This window comes from Schistocerca piceifrons, chromosome 9, assembly GCF_021461385.2.
Source record: "Schistocerca piceifrons isolate TAMUIC-IGC-003096 chromosome 9, iqSchPice1.1, whole genome shotgun sequence".
NCBI lineage: Eukaryota > Metazoa > Arthropoda > Insecta > Orthoptera > Acrididae > Schistocerca > Schistocerca piceifrons.
In genome coordinates, this window is record NC_060146.1 from 120044528 (window position 1) to 120067192 (window position 22665).

General features: G+C 42.7%; 1 protein-coding gene across 1 annotated transcript in view; it reads left to right on the forward strand.

The window, feature by feature from the left end:
* The window catches only part of LOC124716996 (putative uncharacterized protein DDB_G0271606), a 45306-nt gene that overhangs the window by 16391 nt on the left and 6250 nt on the right, over positions 1-22665 (forward strand). The window contains exons 2-4 of the mRNA XM_047243621.1: positions 12777-12977; positions 17796-18159; positions 19854-19951. Coding sequence (XP_047099577.1) covers positions 12777-12977; positions 17796-18159; positions 19854-19951 — 663 coding nt within the window. The remainder of the gene's footprint in view (positions 1-12776; positions 12978-17795; positions 18160-19853; positions 19952-22665) is intronic.

Sequence of the window (22665 nt, forward strand, 5' to 3'; positions counted from 1 at the left end):
TCGTTATACAAGCCTGTATTTTAAAATTTTGTCATATGATTTCTAAAAATAGATGTTCTGGAATTAATTATTTTAATTTTGTTCTATCACGCCAGAAATTTACACAAATAAGACCTCATATTGTAAACACTTCAATCAATGCGTAAATATTTATAGCTATCGTTCTATTTTTATAGTACTCTGCCTCTTTTAAACTTTCTCTTTTTTGATTTCCTCACAAAAGTTTCGTCTTTACTCCATCACACTTCCATTCGATCTTTCCGGTAGCTCTTCTCTACCTCCTTAATACCTCCTGCAAGCATTCTTGCTCTTCACTGGGAAACAGATGTAAGTGTAGAAAGTACATTTTTACTCTCATGCTACAAACGAACGTTATTAAATTTTCCAACATGGTTTTGGCTGAACAAAGTACGGAATGAGGGTGTTGTAGATACCTTCTCCTACTTAACCAGTCATAAACTGTTAATTCATTCACGGAGTCTGCCGAATTGTGGTTCCACAGAAAGCCGGACATAATTTTAATGGCGATGTGTTTACTTGGCAGGGGTAAATTAGACGTATTACTTTCTTGATGCAAATCCCATACTTTTAAATGATGCTTTTCTTGCAGACACTATATAGCCCATTACATGTGCACAATATCTATCCGCTCATACACAATTACTTACACTGATTCTTAGCGTACGCTCTTCATTCACTCCACCACACAGTATTACTGCATAACAACTATATATTATTAACGAAAAGCAACTTAAACCGAAAAAAAGAGTTCCGTAATATTTATGGTATTGTTACTTCTGGTGTATTTTAACTGTCTGACGATAAGGTGGTTTACCTAGATATTTTCTACGATATGTGTGTGTCATGTCATATCTCATTCGTATATTCATACTGGTCGCATTTTCCTGACAGCTGCAAGGGTATTTAAAATCTATCAGTGCAATTACTGAAAAATGCGTATTTATGTCAGCAGACGTTTTTTATTTTATTGATATAAAAGATCGCCAGTAGTCTACAATGAACGATACTTGCTATTTTTGTTTGTTTTCAAAATCTAAAATCAGTTCTTGACATAATCATAAATCGGACAGTTCCGTAAGAAAAAATCTCACCTCAGTATTTTATATCACAAACTGATCTGAGACACAGAACGCAAACAAAAATTGCAAGTGCTGTACATTGCAGACCACTGAGTATGTTGTACATAAATAAAATGAAACACGTCTGTCGACTTAAATACATATTTTTCATTAGTTGCAAAGACGGATTTTAAAGACACTTCATAAATGTCATTCCATTATATTACAAAGATATTACGTATGCCAAACCGAAATCTTTGGGTTTTTAGCAGAGCTTTTTATATACAGTCATTAAAATTTTCAGCTTGAAATTTCAGTTCTGAACTACTAGTAATATTTTACTGTATTGTGTAGGGTTTTGTTACAATCGGCGTACGATAATAGACGGAAATGAAATCACAGATCAGTTGATGGTTTGGTTTTATTCGGGTACATCTCGACACGGTATGTAGCTACACAGTCAGTTAGTACCGCGTCGTGATGATTATACATTCTGTAATTACTTATTGCTACGTCACATAATGCACGATTTTACGATCGTTACCTCTAGACAAAACACGACCTATAATGTGAAGACGACCTATAATGTTTATTGCAGGATTTCATCTGAAAAGAAGGAAAAGAGCATGAGTGAGGACAGGTAGGACGAAAGATGAAATCATTTTATGCAACCTAGGCAGTTTAATTTATTCGTAAAAGTTAAAAAATCACGTAACCATTTATTTCTGCATTATTAGTTACTTCTGGCCCGTGCTGCTGTAATTTCGAACGTAAAGTCTGTAAAACAGTTCAGAATTTAACATCGCTATAGAATATAAGTTAGAAATACAGTTATAACTACTTAAATGTACATTAGTAACGTGTGTGCCAGCGAACTTGAATACACTCGTGTTTGGGAAAACAAGAATTTGCTCCCACATACAAGTAAAGTTTTCTTGTATACGACAACAATTAGTATGACAAAACTGATGGACTGTTCTATATCTACACGTATATACAAAGCAATGCATGGTAGAGGGCTCTTCGTGCCGATGTTAGATATTTTCCATCGAATTCCAGTGGTATACTAAGCCAGCAAAGAATGATTGGGCTATCTGCCTCTATACGTGTCATAATGTGTTTTATCTCATGTTCACTATCCACTCGCAAAATATAAGGCACTGTCAGTACATTTCGATAACAGAATTTTTCGAGAACTTTGCCACGTTTCTTCCAAAGATTAACATTGACATTCACCGAGTATCTCTGTTAGACTTAAATAATGGTAGGACGATGTCAGTCGTGATGCCTACTCAATTATGAGCGTAAATGCTAGGATATCACTGTAAATTGGGTTGTATTATCCTCCTGTACTAGATTTCCGTTACACAGGAATGCACTTCAACAAAACTCAAGGTCTTCGATTCGCCTTTCTTGGTACTTCTTTTACGTGTTTTCCCACTTTATATGGCTTCCTAGTATTACTCCTATACACTTGTTCGTTCTGCTGTGCTAAAGATATTCATCAATAAGGTTGTTATCGGATAGTGAATTCCTCTAAGCCTTTGTTACATGTGTTATCTTGATTTTATCCACAGATAAAGAGAGCTGTCATTCAAGTAGAAATCTTGCCTAAGTATTCTATATTTTGCAAAAACAGACATAATGTCTGATGGGATAACAGCAATCAGTGATTTTATAATGTTACTTATAATCCGTCTTGATTGCAAATTTGTTATTCATATGACCGGTTTCGGTTCATTCAGAACCATCTTCAGATCTGATACTTCAGTTACAGGAGTAACCCGTCCAAATCCAGCAAATTTCACGCAGCATGTGAAATTTGCTGTATTTGGACGGGTTACTCCTGTAACTGAAGTATCAGATCTGAAGATATATCCTGTATTTTTTACGACAGTGTACTGTATGCGGTAAGGGAAGGGGGGAAGAAGGTTGTTACATATGCCTCGTGATGACAGTGTGCAGGAGGTCGAGCGGTTGGGAATTGAGAGTGGGCATCCAGGGCTGCCGTTAAACGACAGAACAGGAAATTAGATACAATGCAGAGAATATATTTCAGTGTATGGCATACAAGGGGTGCGCCTAGGGGCGAAAGTTACCAGGTTTAGGCCAGTCTAGGAGGTCGAACAATTAACTGAAGCCAACGGCGTGAATTCACTAGCGGTTTCAGCAGAGGTCTCAGGGCACCTCTTCTCAGTAGCTGTAACTGGACAGAACAGCCTCGGTTTTGGAAGGCAAGCGACTTGTCACGTAGGCACAGCATAAGTTGCTCTAGGACTAAACTTGTAAAGATTGGACTGGGACTTTGAAATAAATGTTTTAAACCAGTCCCCCAAAATATCCCTTGACTGGTGGCCACCATGTACAACAGTACAATGACGATACTTTCTCGTACCACATCAACCTTACGGTGTAATCTTGTAGCGCTACTGACCTTACCTGGCACATTTTTTTTTTTTTGTGTATATCGAGAGCGAGCCATAGCAGACGCAGTGTTGTGAGTGAAAGTGGCGACTCTGTGACTCCACAGTGTGTGACAATGGAGCCTATGTGCAACCTGTCGAGCTTATTGGGTGAAAAGAAAGCATAGGAAGAGTGCTCGTGGTACAGTACATCAAGGGACGTAAATATTTGCAGTAATCCGCAGAGTGAAGTGCTGAAACGTACGTGGATCAGTTGAAATTTATGGACTAAAAAACTAATAATGCCTCATTACGTTTGTGTCCTTTTTTGTATTTTTTAACGAAAAAAAGAAACCTCGAAGAGCTCTATGAATCTTTTCAGTAGTAGGTGGCCCCAGCACAGGGCCCTTTTTAGTTTCTTGAGTTCTGTGTGTGAAATACGTCGTTGCCTGTTTAAGAAACTTGTGGTTGTACAGAGGTTCATGAACCATGAACAATTATTATTATTTCATCGTTCACTCCTTTACGGTTTTACCTTTATTTGCCCCTGCCTCTTATGCTTCTAGAGTATCTGTAGTGCACTTTGGGTTGCCCTCTTTGCAGGGGCAGGAATACACGCGCCAATACTGACTGTAGCAGATAGACTGGAGTTGTGCTATTTTTATATTATTTGTAGATTTGTAGAGAGCTTTTGACAATGTTGACATAAAAACACTTTTTGAAATTCTGAAGGTGTAAGGGATAAAATACAGATATCCAAAGAATACCTACAATTTATACAGACTCCAGGTTACAGTTAAGAGAGTCGAAGAATATTAAAGACGAGGGCCAGAAGTTGAAAATACTGCTTCAGTTGTAAAGTTCTTTTACTGTCACACGGCCGGTTTCGGGCTCTTATAAGCCTCTTATACACCTGAAGATGGGTTTACAAGAATCCGAAACCGCTAGTGTGATAATAAAAGAACTTTAAAACTGAAACGGTATTTTCAACCTCTGGTATAATGCTCAGTGGCGGATGTTTCTCCAACGGGATTGTTTGTAAAGACAAGGGAGTGAGACAGGTTCGTAGTATGTCTTTGATGTTATGAAATCAGTACACTGAGTAAGTTGCGACCAAGAGGAAAATTTGGAGGAGAATTAAATTTCAGGGAGGAGAAATTAATAAAAGGGGTTTTCGGAAACCACTGTGTATAGTCTAACACCTACTCAGGAAAAGTATTAATCACAATAGTCCTTCTCAAATCAAGTAACCTGTCATCGAAAAACAAAATATTGATTTCATTGGGTTTATATTTCAGTAGTACTTATCATAATATGCAAGGAAAAGGATTAATATATTATATGGCGATGGCAGTTTATCTAAATAACGATTCCATTCAACACAGAATGTGTTCAGAGACGTGTGCTCGCATCAATTGCGATTTTAGACAAAGGATATGTGATAACATGTGATCTGGCCATTGGAACGTGATAAGTTACGAGTGGCTTCCGGATGAAAAACTAATAGAAGAGAATATGAAATCACTTCTGATTATTATTTAACAAATAAGTGCAAAATTAATGTAATTAAATTAAGTATGTCCTCCATGGGACCATGTGAAATATAAGACCACGTTCGTCAAAACTGGAAGTAAAAGGAACTTCATTTACTATCTAGCTTCAGTGGGATAGAAACGTGAAACATGACCTATCTTCACGACGAATTATTGAATGGCCCATATTGGTCATTCTATATGGAACAAAGTCTCTCACTGGAAACAATACATTTCGCTTTGGTTACAAGGAAAGCATATGTATAAAGCTGAAAATCATGTACAATAGAATTTTACGACAGAGGCCGTTAGCATGCAAACATAATTACCTGTTTTTGTATGTTCCAGTGTAGAAATGACCATCGCAGCAAACATTAGACAAACTTGTCGAATTTGAACAAATAGAACGGTGAAGATGCGGACAGCTTCCAGCTGTAGTTGTGGTTTCTGTCTCTCTGTCCAAACAGACAAGTTGACCCAACTCGCAGCCGTCCTATCACCGGATTGGTCAGAGAGGAACGTTTCGCCATAGGACTATTTTGTAGGCACAAGAGCGTTATAGAGATTCTCAACAAACTTCAGTGGCAGACGCTACAAAAGAGGCACTGTGTATCACGTGAAGTTTAGTGCTGAAATTTCGAGAGAGCATTTTCCGGGAAGAATCGCACAACATATTACTTCCTCCCAGATACATCTCGCAAAATGACCACGATGAGAGAATTCGAGAAGTTGGAACTAATATGGAGGCTTACCGGCAATCATTCTTCCAACGCACCATTCGCGAGTGGAAGGGGTCACCTGTCGGTTGTAACAGAAGTACCCTCCACCACACACCGTCAGGTAGCTTGTGGAGTACTGAGGTAACTGTAGCTCAGTAGAGTAAAGCCTCTAAAGTACGGCGTACGGATATGGTTTCGCTATGTAGCCAAAGTCTTCTAGAGAAGACGAAAACAGTGCATAGAGAGTCTTTACACCTCGCCAGCAACTTACGACTTGCGTAAAGATAAATGACAGGAAAGGCGTTTTGTAAGAGATGGCGCCGCTATCGTATGGCGAAACCTCGTTCCGATATCTTGAACCGTTCACAATCTAAAACGGGTGCAAGTTTCAGGTGATTATCCGGTACGTAGCCATAGTCGGGCTACTCAGTGTGTACCAAGTACAGCACATTCATTTCCCCCCCCGACAAGAATGCGTCAACCTCTGGTTTTTTCCTCTCCAGCGGGAGAAAGGCAGCAGCTGGAGCGGGAGCGACCGGTCGCTCCAGCGCGCTCCTGTCACTTCCTTTCCAGCGGATCGAGGACGAAAGTCGCCGGACCGGCTGGACCGGGGCGGGCTGGAGTCTCGGCTGGACTTTCGCTGGACGCCCTGACCCCGGAGCACCGCGCGGACTGTCTTTTATTTAGTTTTCTTTTTTACATCGGGCCACACATTAGCTGCAGCTGGGCGAGGGGGCGCAATAGTCCGCCGTCTGCACTCGGCGTTCACCGCGGAAGCGTCGTCTCTGTTGTTAATGGCTGCCGGTGAAGGCATCGCGAAAGCCATTCTGACCTTTCGCTTTGCGATGCTTCTGCTTGATCACGTCAAATAACTCCTTTTTTATAAACAAAATAAAAAATGTTTCAAACAAGGTTAATCTAGCTGCCACAGAAAAATTAACCAGCATATTTGCCTTTCTGGTAACTTTGTTCCTTAACAAGGATATCAACAGCGGTACGTCTTTATCACACTACTGGCTATTAAAATTGCTACACCACGAAGATGATGTGCTACAGGCGCGAAATTTAACCGACAGGAAGAAGATGCTGTGATGTACAAATGATTAGCTTTTCAGAGCATTCACACTAGGTTGGCGCCGGTGGTGACACCTACAACGTGCTAACAGGAGGAAAGATTCCAACCGACTTCTCATATACAAACAGCAGTTGACCGGCGTTACCTGGTGGAACGTTGTTGTGATGCCTCGTGTAAGCAGGGGAAATGCGTACCATCACGTTTCCGCCTATCAAGATTGCGGTTTATCGTATCGCGACATTGCTGCTCTTGTTGGTCGAGATCCAATGACTGTTAGCAGAATATGGAATCGGTGGGTTCAGGAGGGTAATACGGAACGCCGTGCTGGGTCCCAACGGCCTCGTATTAGTAGCAGTCGAGATGACAGGCATCTTATCCGCTTGGCTGTAACGGATCGTGCAGCCACGTCTCGATCCCTGAGTCAACAGATGGGGACGTTTGCAAGACGACAACCATCTGCACGAACAGTTCGACGACGTTTGCAGCACCATGGACTATCAGCTCGGAGACCATGGCTGCGGTTACCCTTGACGCTGCATCACAGACAGGAGCGCCTGCGATGCTGTACTCAACGACGAACCTGGGTGCACGAATGGCAAAACGTCATTCTTTCGGATCAATCTAGGTTCTGCTTACAGCATCATGATGGTCGCATCCGTGTTTGGCGACATCGCGGTGAATGCACGTTGGAAGCGTGTATTCGTCATCGCCATACTGGTGTATCACCCAGCTTAATGGTATGGGATGCCATTGGTTGCACGTCTCGGTCACCTCTTGTTCGCATTGACAGCACTTTCAACAGTGGACATTTCAGATGTGTTACGACCCGTGGCTCTACCCTTCATTCGATCGCTGTGAAACCCTACATTTCAGCAGGATAATGCACCACCGCATGTTGCAGGTCCTGTACGGGCCTTTCTGGATACAGAAAATGTTCGACTGCTGCCCTGTCCAGCACATTCTCCAGATCTCTCACCAATTGATAACGTCTGGTCAATGATGGTCGAGCAACTGGCTCGTCACAATACGGCAGTCACTACTCTTGATGAATTGTGGTATCGTGTTGAAGCTGCATGGGCAGCTGTACCTGTACACGCCATCCAAGCTCTGTTTGACTCAATGGCCAGGCGTATCAAGGCCGTTATTACGGCCAGAGGTGTTTTTTCTGGGTACGGATTTCTCAGGATCTATGCACCCAAACTGCGTGAAAATGTAATCACATGTCAGTTCTAGTATAATATATTTGTCCAATGAATACCCGTTTATCATCTGCTTTTCTTCTTGGTGTAGCAATTTTAATGGCCAGTAGTGTATTTACAATAATGTTTTCTTATTTGTGATACACGTACAGAGAGGAGGTGGACGAAAATATGGAAATGCCAAAACCGCGTCCCATTACCGTGCCTAATAGGTCAAGAAAACACGTTGCCATTCAAAATAGCTTCCAGCCCCGCCAGTCATCTCGGAATGGATAAATAAAGGCCCTGTACTGTTTTTAAGGCAACCTTATTATCATTCTTCCTGAAAAGTAGTAGCAAGTTCAGGTGATGATGATGTAGGTGGAGATTGATGAATTTCCTGGCAGATTAAAACTGTATGCCGGACCGAGACTCGACTCCGGGAAGTTTGACTTTCGCGAGCAAATGCTCTACCAACTGAGCTATCGCAGCGCGACTCACGCCCCGTCCTCACAGCTTTAATTCCGACAGTACTTCGTCTCCTACTCTCCAAACTTCACAAAAGCTCTCCTGCATACCGTGCAGAACTAGCACTCCTGGAAAAAAGGATGTTGTGGACATGGCTTAGCCTCAGCCTGGGGATGTTTACCGAATGAAATTTTCACTCTGCAGCGGAGGGTGCGCTGATATGAAACTTCTTGCCAGATTTGTGTGCCGGAACGATGGATGGCTCAGTCGGTAGTGCACTTGCCCGTGAAAGGCGGAGGTCCCGAGTTCGAGTCTCGGTCCGGCACACAGTTCCAATATGCCAGTAAGTTTCAGACCAGCGCACACTCCGCTGCAGAGTGAAAATCTGATTCTAGACCACAGTGCTCAATAATGTTAAGATCTGGTGACTGTGCCGACCAGGATAGGTGCGACAATTCGTCCTCGTGCTCAAAAAACCAGTGCCAGCTGATTGAAGCTGCGCGAGCAGGGGCCATGTCATCTTGGAACACAGCATTGCCTTGGGAAACGAACATTGTATCACGGGATGGACACATAATCGTTGACAGTGATGAGACCTCGAAGAATAACTACGAGGCTCACTGAGTAACGCCGGACGGAGTGCCCGAGCGGTTCTAGGCACTACAGTCTGGAACCGCTCGACCGCTACGGTCGCAGGTTCGAATCCTGCCTCGGGCATGGATGTGTGTGATGTCCTTAGGTTAGTTAGGTTTAAGTAGTTCTAGGAGACTGATGACCTCAGTTAAGTCCAATAGCGCTCAGAGGCATTTTAGCTATTGAGTGGCAACGCATGAGTGCTCAAATCACCACCGAACCCTCTCCGTGTTTCACTCTTGGGACGTAAACTCGGCCAGAAGTTGGAAACAGTGTGAAACGAGACTCATCCGCCACTTTCCACCATTCGTCTATAGTGCAAATGGTTCAAACGGCACTGAGCACTATGGGACTTAACATCTGAGGTCATCAGTCCCGTAGAACTTAGAACTACTTAAACCTAACTAACCTAAGGACAGCACACACATCCATGCCCGAGGTAGGATTCAAACCTGCGACCGTAGCGGTCGCGCGGTTGCAGGTTGTAGCGCCTAGAACCGCTCGGCCACTCTGGCCGGCGTCTATAGTGCAGTTTGCATGGTTCCGGCACTGCTTTCTCCTGTTACCGGCATTTCTTCCGCTGATGACTGATTTTGGAATACCAGCTCGCCCTGCAGTGCAATGTTTATAGACCTCATTCCGCGAGTGCGACGTTCTGTTCAGCGGTGATTTTTGAAGCTGTCCTTTTTTCGTCACAATCCTCTTGAATGAACGTCGAACGTCTGTCACGATCAGTAAACACAGACTTTCGTCCGTATTGTTGCTTAGCGATTATGTTTCTTTGTTTTCCCTGTATGAGTTATAATTTTTCCATATGGTGCATCTTGAAACACCAAACACTTCGGCTACTATGGTTACGGAAGCACTATTTGTGCACCAACAATTTGGCCAAGTTTGAATTCACTTAGCTCCGTCATAATGCACTCGCAAGCACAAGAGCACTGTTACGGCTACGACTGACCCTTACAACGTGTTGATATCATTGTACAGGTGCCTTTCGTGATGAAATAGAACAGCGCAACCTGCAGGTTCCACTAATATCTGGATTTATGCATTTGTCACGGGTTTACATACACTATGTGATCAAAAGTATCCGGATACCCCTCAAAACATACATTTTACATATTGGGTCCATTGTGCTGCCACCTACTGCCAGGTACTCCACATCAGCGACCTCAGCAGTCATTAGAAATTGTGAGAGAGCAGAATGGGGCGCTCCGCGAGACTTACGGACTCCGAACGTGGTCAGGTGATTGATTGTGTCGCTTGTGTCATACGTCTGTACGCGAGATTTCCACACTCCTAAACATCACTAGGTCCACTGTTTCCGATGTGATAGTGAAGTGGAAACGTGAAGGGACACGTACAGCACAAAAGCTTGCAGGTCGACCTCGACTGTTGAATAAGAGACCGCCGACAGTTGAAGAGGGTCATAATGTGTAATAGGTAGACATCTGTCCAGACCATCACACAGGAGTTCCAAACTGCATCAGGATCCACTGTTAGTACTCCGACAGTTAGGCGGGAGGTGAGAAGGATTTCATGATCCAGCGGCTGCTCATAAGCTACACATAATGCCGACGCCTCGGTTGGTGCAAGGAGCATGAACATGGACGAGTGAACAGTGAGAAAACGTTGTGTTGAATGACGAATCACGGGTACAGAATGTGACGATCCGATGGCAAGGTGTGGATATGGCGAATGCCCGGTGAACGTAATCTGGCTGCGTGTGTAGTGCCAACAGTAAAATTCGAAGGCGGTGGTGTTATATTGTCGTCGTGTTTTTCGTGAAGAGGGCTTGCACCTCTTGTTGTTTTGCGTGGCACTATCAAAGCACAGGCCTACATTGATGTCTTAAGAACCTTCTTGCTTCCCACTGTTGAAGAGCAATTCGGGGATGGCGATTGCATCTTTCAACGCAATCGAGTACCTGTTCATAATGCAGGCCGTGTAATGGACTGGCTTGCATAGAGTCCTGACCTCAACCCTACAGAACAGCTTTGGGATGTTTTGGAACGCCGACATCGTTCCTCACCGACCGACACGGATACCTCCTCAGTGGAGACTCCGTGAAGAATTGGCTGCCATTCCTCAAGAAACTTTCCAGCCCCTGATTGAACGTATGGCTGCGAGAGCAGAATCTGTCATGAAGGCTAAAGGTGGGCCAACACCATATTGAATTCCAGCATTACCTATGGATGCGACACGAACTTGTAAGTCATTTTCAGCCAGGTGTCCGGATACTTTTGATCACCTAGTGCATCTTTGTCCAACGTCTGTTTGGTGCAGTAGTACAGTACTTGTATAAACGATATGGTGTGACAGTCTTTGGTTAAATACTACGTCATCGTTGGTTTTCGTTTATTGCGGCGCTCGGAGAACCAGCATCTAAGGTGGTCAAATCAAGATATTCGTCTTCGTCCAGGACCTCTTTTGTAGCTGATTATCCCTTGAAGTATTTTTCGCCGCACCTGTTCATAATGAACGGCTTGTGGCGGAGTGGTTTCACGACAATAACATCCGCAACTGAGCATTATAGCAGACGTTGAAAATACCGCTTTACTTGTAAATCATATGTATTTGTATTTGTTGCGGCCGTTCTGTCAACAGGATTGTTTGTAGTCTTCAAAAGATGTTATGAGATGAATATCAACAAAAGTTAAAAAAAAGGGTTAATGGAACGTAGTCCAATTAAATCAGAAGATTACTTCTGAATGCATTATGGGAGTGACAGTGATCAATATGTTACAAATATTTACTATTAAAAACAGTCTTGATCACAATTTATTTAGTACGGTGACTGGTTTCGACCTCTACTGTGGTCATCTTCAGACCAATGAGTAAGAACCTCCTTCTGCTAGTGATTCTCTTCAGACCAATGAGTAAGAACCTCCTTCTGCTAGTGATTCTCTAGCAGAAGGAGGTTATAACTCATTGGTCTGAAGATGACCACCGTAGTGGTCGAAACCGGTCACTGTACTAAATAAACTGTGATCAAGACTGTTTTTAATAGTAAAAATCAGAAGATGCTTTGCAAAGTAGGTTAGGAAACGAGCCGCTAAAGGTAGTAGACAGGTTTTACTATTCTGGTAGTAAAGTAACTGATGATGGCCAAAGTAGACATGTTGTGAAATGCAGACTGGCTATAGCAAGAAAAACGTTTTTGAAAAAGAGAAATGGAATATAAATTTAAGTGTTAGGAAGTCTTTTTATGAAGGTGTTTGCCTGGAGAATAGCCTTGAACGGAAGTGAAACAATAATCTATTCAGGTAAGATCAAAACAGAACCTCTTGAAATTTGGCGCTACCGAAGAATCCATAATGCCCACAACCGACTCTGCATCATTTACAAGAAAAGGAAGAAAGATTGTCAGGGAAGTTGTGCTGGTTAGTCAGCAGCTGTAATGACTGGTGATCTGGTGCCAAGAAACTGAAAGGTCGGAGGATCGAGTACTGACCACAAAATGTTTCAGTCTACCCATAACCTAGCCTCTAACTCCCAATGATGCGAAGATTCACCAGGATCGATATGTATTTCAGACTCAATGTTAAATTATAGGTCTCCTTTCACCAGTACCATGAAGTCCAGATGAAAGACTTGCAGCAGATCACTGTAATTATGATAGTCAGTAGCAGAGTTCACTGACAAGGAACAGCCTAACAGAGGATATGTGTATTTGTGGTTCTGCAGATGAGGACAAGCGGCGGCGTGGTGTGCTGGGTGGCGGTGTGTGCCTGCCTGGTGGCGCAGCTGGCGGCAGCTGCCGAGGAACAGCAGCGGCAGATCCGGCTGGAGGACATTGAGCGCGACACCCTCAGCAGCGCCAAGGAGAGACAGCAGCTGCAGCAGCAGCCGCAGCCCCAGCAGCAGCAGCTGTACGCGCAGCAGCAGGTCAGCTCTCGCCCTCCCAGCTGTACACTCACCTGTCAGCGACCTTAAGGAGGGAACTTACAAGGGAACCTCCCCTTTGCACCCCCCTCAGATTTAGTTATAAGCTGGCACAGTGGATAGCCCTTAAAAAACTGAACACAGATCTATCGAGAAAACAGGAAGAAGTTGTGTGGAACTATGAAAAAAATAAGCAAAATATTCAAACTGAGTAGTCCATGCGCAACATATGCAACATCAAGGATTGTCTGCGCTCAGGAGCGCCGTGGTCCTTTGGTTAGCGTGAGCGGCTGCGGAACGAGAGGGCCTTGGTTCAAGTCTTCCCTCGAGTGAAAAGTTTACTTTCCTTATGTTCGCAAAGTTATGATCTGTTCGTTCATTCATTGACTTCTCCATTCACTGTAATAAGTTAAGTGTCTGTGTTTTGCGACCGCACCGCAAAACCGCGCGATTGTTATTGAAGTCGGGAGCTATATTTGATGGATTAATATTGCCTACGGAATACATCTTAAGTATTTAATGCACTCTCGTCCAAAGTAGCGAGCAGTCAACTGCCAGCCAGGGAGCCTCGTTAGCAGGAATACTCTCTCTTCCGTGCGCTGTAGCCGACTGACGTCGTGTGTTTCGATGTTTGTTTAGCTGTAGCGTCCCCATACTACGGCGTAGTTACCTCGAATCGGACGGACGGACGGATAATAATTGTCTGAAAATAAAAAATATAACTTTTCACACGAGTGAAGACTTGAACCAAAGACCTCTCGCTCCGCAGCCGCTCACGCGATCCACGGGACCACGGTGCTCCTGAGCTCACATTGTCCTTGATGTTGCATATCTTTCGCATGGACTACTCAGTTTGTTTTGCTTATTTTTTTCATAGTTCCACACAACTTCTTCCTGTTTTCTCGACTGATCTGTGTTCAGTTTTTAAAGGCCTGTCCACTGTGCCAACTTATAACTAAATCTGAGGGGGGTGCGATGGGGAGGTTTTAAAGGCCTGTCCACTGTGCCAGCTTATAACTAAATCTGAGGGGGGTGCGATGGGGAGGTTCCCTTGTTACTAGTCTCACTTTTGGTAAGGAATTCATTTCCAGAAGTGTCCCATTTCAACATGAAATACAGGGTGTCCGAAAAGTCTTACCCGGATTACATAAATTGATAACTCAGGCTAGAAGTAAGATACAAATATGAAACTGGTGTCTAATTGTTTACAAACTATCAAAGTTTTTTCACACATCAGTAAACTTCCACATGAGCACCCTTGGTAGCACGTAGCACATCTAGGCGATGTTCAATTTCCGTCCACACATTAGCCAACATCACTGGAGGGATCGATTCAACGACTGTGGTTATCCGTTGCCGCAGGGTTTCGAGATCTGGTAACGTGTTCGGTAGACCTCGTCCTTGACATAACCCCATAAAAAGAAGTCTAATGGGGTTATGTCAGGAGAGCGTGGAGGCCAAACCGTTGGCCCATCACGACCAATCCATCGCCCAGGAAAGGTCATATCGAGATAGGCACGGACGTCCAAACCCCAATGAGGCGGTGCACCGTCTTGCTGAAAGACATCGGGGTGATACTGAAGCAGCTGAGGAACAGCATACAGTTGCAACATGTCCAGATACACTGCAAATGTGATGGTAGCCTCAGCGAAGCAGAATGGCCCGATAATTCGATCGTGCAATAGCGCGCACCAAACATTCACCTTTGGGCTGCCTCTGGTGCACTCCATGACCTCGCCAGGGGGTTGTGAACCTCAAATGCGCACGTTATGGCGATTCACTACTCCACTGACGAAAAAGGTTGCTTCGTCAGAAAAGGCAATTCGTCTGAGATAACCATCATCGTCCTCAATACGTGATAGCATTTCTACCACAAAGTCATATCGACGTGTACTGTCATTGAGCAACAATGGAAGTGGAAGTTTACTGATGTGTGAAAAAAACTTTGATGGTTTGTAAACAATTAGACACCAATTTCATATTGGTATCTTATTTCTAGCCTGAGTTATCAATTTATGTAATGAGGGAAATACTCTTCGGACACCCTGTATAGTTGAAGACCAGGTTAATTAATGACAGAGTTGCACAAAGCACGTATCAAGGAGGTGTTCAGAAATGGTTCAAATGGCTCTGAGCACTATAGGACTGAACATTTGAAGTTATCAGTCCCCTAGAACTTAGTACTTAAACCTAACTAACCTAAGGACGTCACACACATCCATGCGCGAGGCAGGATTCGAACCTGCGACCGTAGTGGTCGCGCGGTTGCAGACTGTAGCGCCTAGAACCGCTCGGTCACTCCGGCCGGCTCAAGGAGGTGTCAGGATTGCTTCAGTCCCTGTCATTATTAACTGACTGCAACAGTGACTGTGGGAAACTGGTACATTACCAATTTGGAGGGCTGACTGTGGGGGTGCATAGATGTGCACCAGTGTTTGTGTACAGTGTGCATGGCAGCAGGTGTCATAGATACAACCTGTACAAATAACTGCAGGGTCAGCACGAGGAACAGCCCCTGTGGAGCACACAGATCAGGGCTCATTGCCTCTGCTGTGTGCGTACCATGAAGGGGGCGCCTGAAAGTCATTTATCTACTAAGTCCCCTCTACAACCCCTAGAAGCCTCTAACAGCAAATTGAACCACCCAGTATATGAATGTTGGACAGTTACTGATATTTGCATAATGTTGGGAGTTTAAACATTGATCTTTCAGTAACGATACTAAAGTCTCTGAAACATCGTGTCATCAGTGTTATAGAAAAAATAGTGACCATCAATGTTGCCAAAAAAATAAAAAATATGCAAGTTATATGCGATTTCAGTCTTTCTCGGCGTATTCCACTGATGATTTCTTCTTGGGTTATCAGCTGTGTGGTATTGAAACGTTAAGACAAGACGACGCCACCACACGGCTGATTACCTGAGAAGAATTCATCAATATGCAAGTTGCTTGCTGCCGCTATCAGTAAGTTTTTCGTAATTTACACAATGTTTTCTTATCGCATCATATGCCACCATTGCGACACGTTTACAACTTGTAAAAAATGACAAGGGGGTTGGGGGGTAACGAGAATTATTTTTGAATGAATTTTCTTGTAGTTAAGACTTCATTGATCGCTATCATGCAGTTCATGCTTTCATGGTGTCAGCTAGTGTGGCAACACAGGTAAACAGAGAAATCAAATTTGATTTACGGATTAAGCATTACAAGAAAAGATAAGAAAAGTATAATTTGAAAACAGGAACAGATACTGATCTACCATGTTGCTGTGGTCTTCAGTACTGAGACTGGTTTGATGCAGCTCTCCATCCTACTCTATCCTGTGCAAGCTTCTTCATCTCCCAGTACGTGCTGCAGCCTACATCCTTCTGAATCTGCTTAGTGTATTCAACCCTTGGTCTCCCTCTACGATTTTTACCCTCCACTCTGCCCTCCAGTACTAAATTGGTGATCCCTTGATGCCTCAGAACATGTCCTACCAACCGATCCCTTGTTCCAGTCAAGTTGTGCCACAAACTCCTCTTCTCCCCAATTCTATTCAATACCTCATTAGTTATGTGATCTATCCATCTAATCTTCAGCATTCTTCTGTAGCACCACATTTCGAAAGCTTCTTGTCTCTTCTTGTCCAAACTATTTATCGTCCATGTTTCACTTCCGTACATGGCTACACTCCATAAAAATACTTTCAGAAACGACTTCCTGACACTTAAATCTATACTTGATGTTAACAAATTTCTCTTCTTCAGAAATGCTTTCCTTGCCATTGCCAGTCTACATTTTATATCCTCTCTACTTCGACCATTATCAGTTATTTTGCTCCCCAAGTAGCAAAACTCCTTTACTACTTTAAGTGTCTCATTTCCTAACCTAATTCCCTCAGCATCATCCGACTTAATTCGACTACATTCCATTATCCTCGTTTTTCTTTTGTTGATGTTCATCTTATATTCTCTTTTCAAGACACTGTCCATTCCGTTCAACTGCTCTTCCAAGTCCTTTCCTGTCTCTGACAGAATTACAATGTCATTGGCGAACCTCAAAGTTTTTATTTCTTCTCCATGGATTTTAATACCTACTCCGAATTTTTCTTTTGTCTCTTTTACTGCTTGCTCAATATACAGATTGAACAACTACCATCACAGTTCATTTATTAGCTCGAAAATGTCCTTCTATATCTTAAACATGATCAATTAGAAGCATGGAATCACTCGCATGTTCTATCTATATAAAGCTAAAAAAGCTGCAAGAAATTACTCTTAAATACATCAACTGTAAAGCTGCACAATCAGATTTTGAAAGACTTTTCTCAAAAGCAGGTATCTGAGCACTTACTATGTACCTACAGGTTTAGTTTGATGTTGATACTACATCAGAATATTTTATGTTCTGAAGAGGGCAGTAGCTGAAACCAGTCATAGTGAAATGTAAAAATTTATGTGATCAAGACGGACCTGTAAAATAAAGTGCCAAACAAATGATCACAGACTCATTAACAGACTTTTTGCCTTGAATTGACAGGCATTTTCTCACAAGTGTGTTATTTTTACAGTAGTTGGACAAAAAGGAGTGGGATCTGTAATCTCTATTCTTGCTGTATGTATTGATTAACAAGTATGATATGAGATATATTTGTATACTGCTATTTACACCACACTTTAAATTTATGATTTGTGACTATTCTTAAGAAGATCGATGTTCCTAGTTATAATTGCCAGATACTGATGTTTAGATACTGATGATAAAATAAAAATCAGTGTCAGTGCTTTACAACTTCGCACAGCCCCACATGTGTACACAAGTAATGCTCCTTTTGGCAGGTCCAGCAGGTGCCACAGCAGCAGCAGATCCCCTTGGGCTACGCACAGCTAGCAGAGCTGCAGCAGCAGCAGCAGCAGCTGTTCAGCCCAGCCACACTGCAGCAGCTGGCAGCCGCCTACCAGCCACAGGTGGCACAACACGTCCCCGCCGCGGCGGCCGCACAGGCGCCGCAGCTGCCGGGACAGCAGCTACTCTACGTGTCGCCCGCACAGGCACAGCAGCTGCAGCTGCAGGCACAACGGCAGCTGCTGGGTGGGGCGGCAGGTGCTGGCCTCCCCGTGTCTGCGTTCTACCAAGCACAGCAGCAGCCGGCAGCTGCAGCTGCGACTGCTCTCCAGTACCAGCCAGCTGCTGCTATCCCAGGTGGGTCCGAGCGGACATACCAGAAATATCACGATTTGAATCTCACATCTTTTCACTGACTTTTTTTAGTCTTAGGAAGGCACCTTGTCATTGATCTTCTCGTTTTTTTGGGTCATCAGTTGAGTGGCATGATGGCCTCCACGACGACTTCCTCTCTTGTGTCAACCTCTTCATCATTCAGTAGGCTGTTCTGGCACTACTCCACGGGGCAGGGCATCCTTCCACATTCCTCATGGGACTCGTGGGCAGCTAGTGTGGGCTACTCGCTAGATGACCCTATTGAGCATGTCCTACTCATGAGTGAGCTAACTGGGAGCCCCTGCACATTGTGTTTGAGTGTATGTGCTGCGACTCAGCTACTACATTGCATGTGCATCAGCCATTTGCCCACTCATGGCCACTTGCTCCTGTGGCTGCCTGGCCTATCTTTGAGTATCACCTACACCATCTTTGCTTCCTTATCTGAATTGTCAGTGTGGCAGAATGCCATGCGAGAAGCCCACGTTCGATTCCCGGCTAGGACGGAGATTTTCTCCATTCAGGAACTGGGTGTTGTGTTGTCTTTCTCATCATTTCATCCTCATCGACACACAAGTCACCAGAGTGGCATCACCTAAAAAGACTGGCCTACCTGATGGGAGGCCCTATCTACATGACATTTCATTTTACTTGCACCATTGTCCTCTATTATTTGTTGGATGTTTTCCAATCTGTATCTCCCCAACAGTTTATACCCTCATTCTGTACTGCCACGAAAATTTCAGGTCTTCATCCATGTCCTATCTTCTTGTTTCTTCTTATAGTCAGTATTTTCCACGAATTCTTTTTGTCGCCTATTTCACAGAGACCTTTCTCGTTTTTCTTATCAAAAATGGTTCAAATGGCTCTGAGCACTATGGGACTCAACTGCTGCGGTCATTAGTCCCCTAGAACTTAGAACAACTTAAACCTAACTAACCTAAGGACATCACACACATCCATGCCCAAGGCAGGATTCGAACCTGCGACCGTAGCAGTCTTTTCTTATCAGTTCACTTAATTTCCAGCATCCTTCTGTGGCATCACATATCAAAACCTACAATTCTTTTTTGAGTTTGCCTTCTTGTTGCACATCTTGCCTAATTTTTGTGTTACTGGCCTTTTAAGGTCCTTCATCACTTCCCAGCAGTTTTTTAGTTTTAACGTAAACATCAGTTCTTGTTAATAAGATGACTTAAACGACAGTGTTTTGGAATCTTGTACTTTCATAGTTTCATTTGATTTCCTTGATCGCTCCTTCTATGAACGAGTTGCATGTTAATTATTTTACTGTCCTCACGTTATTTACACATTCTCATCTTGACACAAAGAGCTTAACAACTAACAGTGTAAATACGCCACGCATGTAGCCATGGTATTTGACACATATTTGACAGACAAAAGACATATGTTGCGTTTTTATATGCATATTTATTAACAAATTAACCATAGTCTCAAAGGAAACTCACTCAGTCACACACACACACACACACATACACATACACACACACACACACACACACACACACACACACACACACACACTGGCAGATTTGTTTCTTTCCACCTCTAGTCTTCACTTACTTGTAACGAAGTCAGATCGTGCCTTAAGCGTGTGCTCTACCTTCCTTCCGGCCTGGACCAGCTAAAGCACCTCCCTCCCTCCTATCTTACAGGAGCTGCGCTGGCAGGCGCCGCCTACCCGCAGCAGTACCTGCAGCAGTTCGCACAGGCGCCCGTTGTCAACATCCCAGCACAGAGGGCACAGTACAAGGTACGTAGCACTGTGTCTAGCACTGCCTGTCTATTCACACTGAGTCTTACTCGCTGCAGCTGATGTGATGTCTCAGACGATAAAATCAGGTGGTTCTCTTGTACTATAACACCTCACTGACCAGTTACAAACTTCCTTCAGGTTCTCATTTGCTTTCTCTGCAAGAAGTTGTTGTTTAATTTGCTACGACATTACTTTCATTCGTTGTAAAATAACACTTGCCGTTAAAAGCCATGCTTTTCTTTCTTCTGTAATACCTTTAAATAAGCAAATAAAGTGGATATACTGGGTGATCAAAAAGTCAGTATAAATTTGAAAACTGAATAAATCATGGAATAATGTAGATAGAGAGGTACAAATTGACACACATGATTGGAATGACATGGGGTTTTATTAGAACCGAAAAGCTACAAAAGTTCAATAAATGTCCCACAGATGGCACTTCATCTGATCAGAATAGCAATAATTAGCATAGCAAAGTAATGCAAAGCAAAGATGATGTTCTTTACAGCAAATGCTCAATATGTCCACCATCATTCCTCAACAATTGCTGTAGTCGAGGAATGATGTTATGAACAGCACTGTAAAGCGTGTCCAGAGTTATGGTGAGGCATTGGCGTCAGATGTTGTCTTTCAGCATCCCTAGAGATGTCGGTCGATCACGATACACTTGCGACTTCAGGTAACCCCAAAGCCAATAATCGCACAGTCTGAGGTCTGGGGACCTGGGAGGTCAAGCATGACGAAAGTGGCGGCTGAGCACACGATCATCACCAAACGACGTGCGCAAGAGATCTTTCACGCATCTAACAATATGTGGTGGAGCGCCATCTTTCATAAACATCGTACGTTCCAGAAGGTGTTTTTTTTTTGTTCTAATAAAAACCCATGTCATTCCAAGCATGTGTTTCAATTTTTACCTCTCTATCTACATTATTTCCGTGGTTCATTAAGTTTTAAAATTTATACTGATTTTTTGATCACCCAGTACTTATAAACGCACTTGTATCTAATATATAATCAAATAATGATTTATATTAAATATGATAAATACAGTCGGCACTCTAGAACAGTGCACTGACTCTGTTAACTGTCTGTAACGTCGTATCTTCGTTAACAATATGTAAGATTCCTTTTTCATTCTTTGTTACTGAACGTTTCTTTTTTCAATGTGTTTGTGAACTATAAGTCGTGTGATTGATGCTTAATACGCGAGTGTTTCGGCATAAGAAAAGAACAAGAAATCCGTTATACATATTTCCTAATTTGTCATTCACCATAGAGAGAGATACATTATAAAAGTTACAAAAATTCACGTCTTTACGTAACAGTATAGGTACGAGAACAATGAAGAAACTTTCGCTCTACACATCGCAACCATCACGCAGAAATACCATAACACACCAAAACCTTCCTTTAGAACGGGTATTATTTCCCTAAATGCGTCGCAGAGGATATGAATGAAGGAAAATCCTGCCAGGCAGCAAAAAATGTTATTTCATAATAAAAAAATTGTTTATGCAGTCCAATGCTTTCACGAAGCACTTGTAATGAGTCAAGTAGATGTGCAATGTTACTATCGCCACAAAGAAAAATTGTGCCCATGACGTCAATTATTCAGAAAGTGAATTATGCATACGGGAACGATATTGATCATAATGTGCTATCCTGAAGAACTCCTATATTAATCTGTATTGATTTTCGCAAGTGTTTCACTAACAGTTTGAGGTTTATGTTAGGTTCACACTTTGTACCCTGTATGCTACATTTGATCAAAATCAGTTATTAGCTGCACGTCCTGTTCCTAAAGATTGTATATTATTCTGTACAATCTTATGGCCAAGAGTATCAAAAATCATGTGCAGTTCTAAGAATATGCACGTGAGACACTCAATCTCGTCAAGAGAATCAAGTAGCACTTTTGAAAATTTTACTACGGTTGATTCTTATTTCTACAAATGTTTAATGTACTTACGGAGTTATCTTTATTCAAGTAATTTCTTAACATACCTTTCATAATATATACTTGTATTTTTTAGAATGATGACTGCAACAAAATTGGTCTTCACGGTTCTCTAGGTTTTCTGCATTACCTTTCTTTAGAACAGGCACAACTCTTGTTTATTTTAAATAGTCTGCAAAGTTTCCTAGTGGGAATGAATCGTTAACTAGTTTTCCTAAGGGAACTTGTATGCTGTGTATACGCACTTATTGATACTTCGTGCGCTATGGTTGGTAATCCCATCATTATACTCAGTAAATACTTCTTTACAGGTGTTTTATCTGTTCCTGGGAATTTTTGTTATAAATTCTCTGCAATACTTGAAAAATTCTGATTCATAACTTTGGTTACCTAGTGTCATCATTTAATACTTTACCTCCATCTCTTATCAATACATTATTACGCTTTCATTTGAGAAAGATTCTTTCCGGTTTGAACCTCGAGTGTAAAAGAATTTTTCGTCACCAATATTTGGCTTATATGGTAGGACAGGAGGTGGGATAAAGCTTCTGATAATCTGTGTGCCAGTGCCCTGGGAGTGAGGGGATGTGACACTGTTTATGGTAATCTGTGGTCTAAATGCTACTTGGGAAGAGCAGCCTATTTCTCCAGGCTGGGTTCAGCTTACTCATTTACATCCACACCAGTATTCTGTAAATCAATGTGAACGGTTTGGCAGAGTGAGCTTCTCATTTTACCATATTTAGGGTTT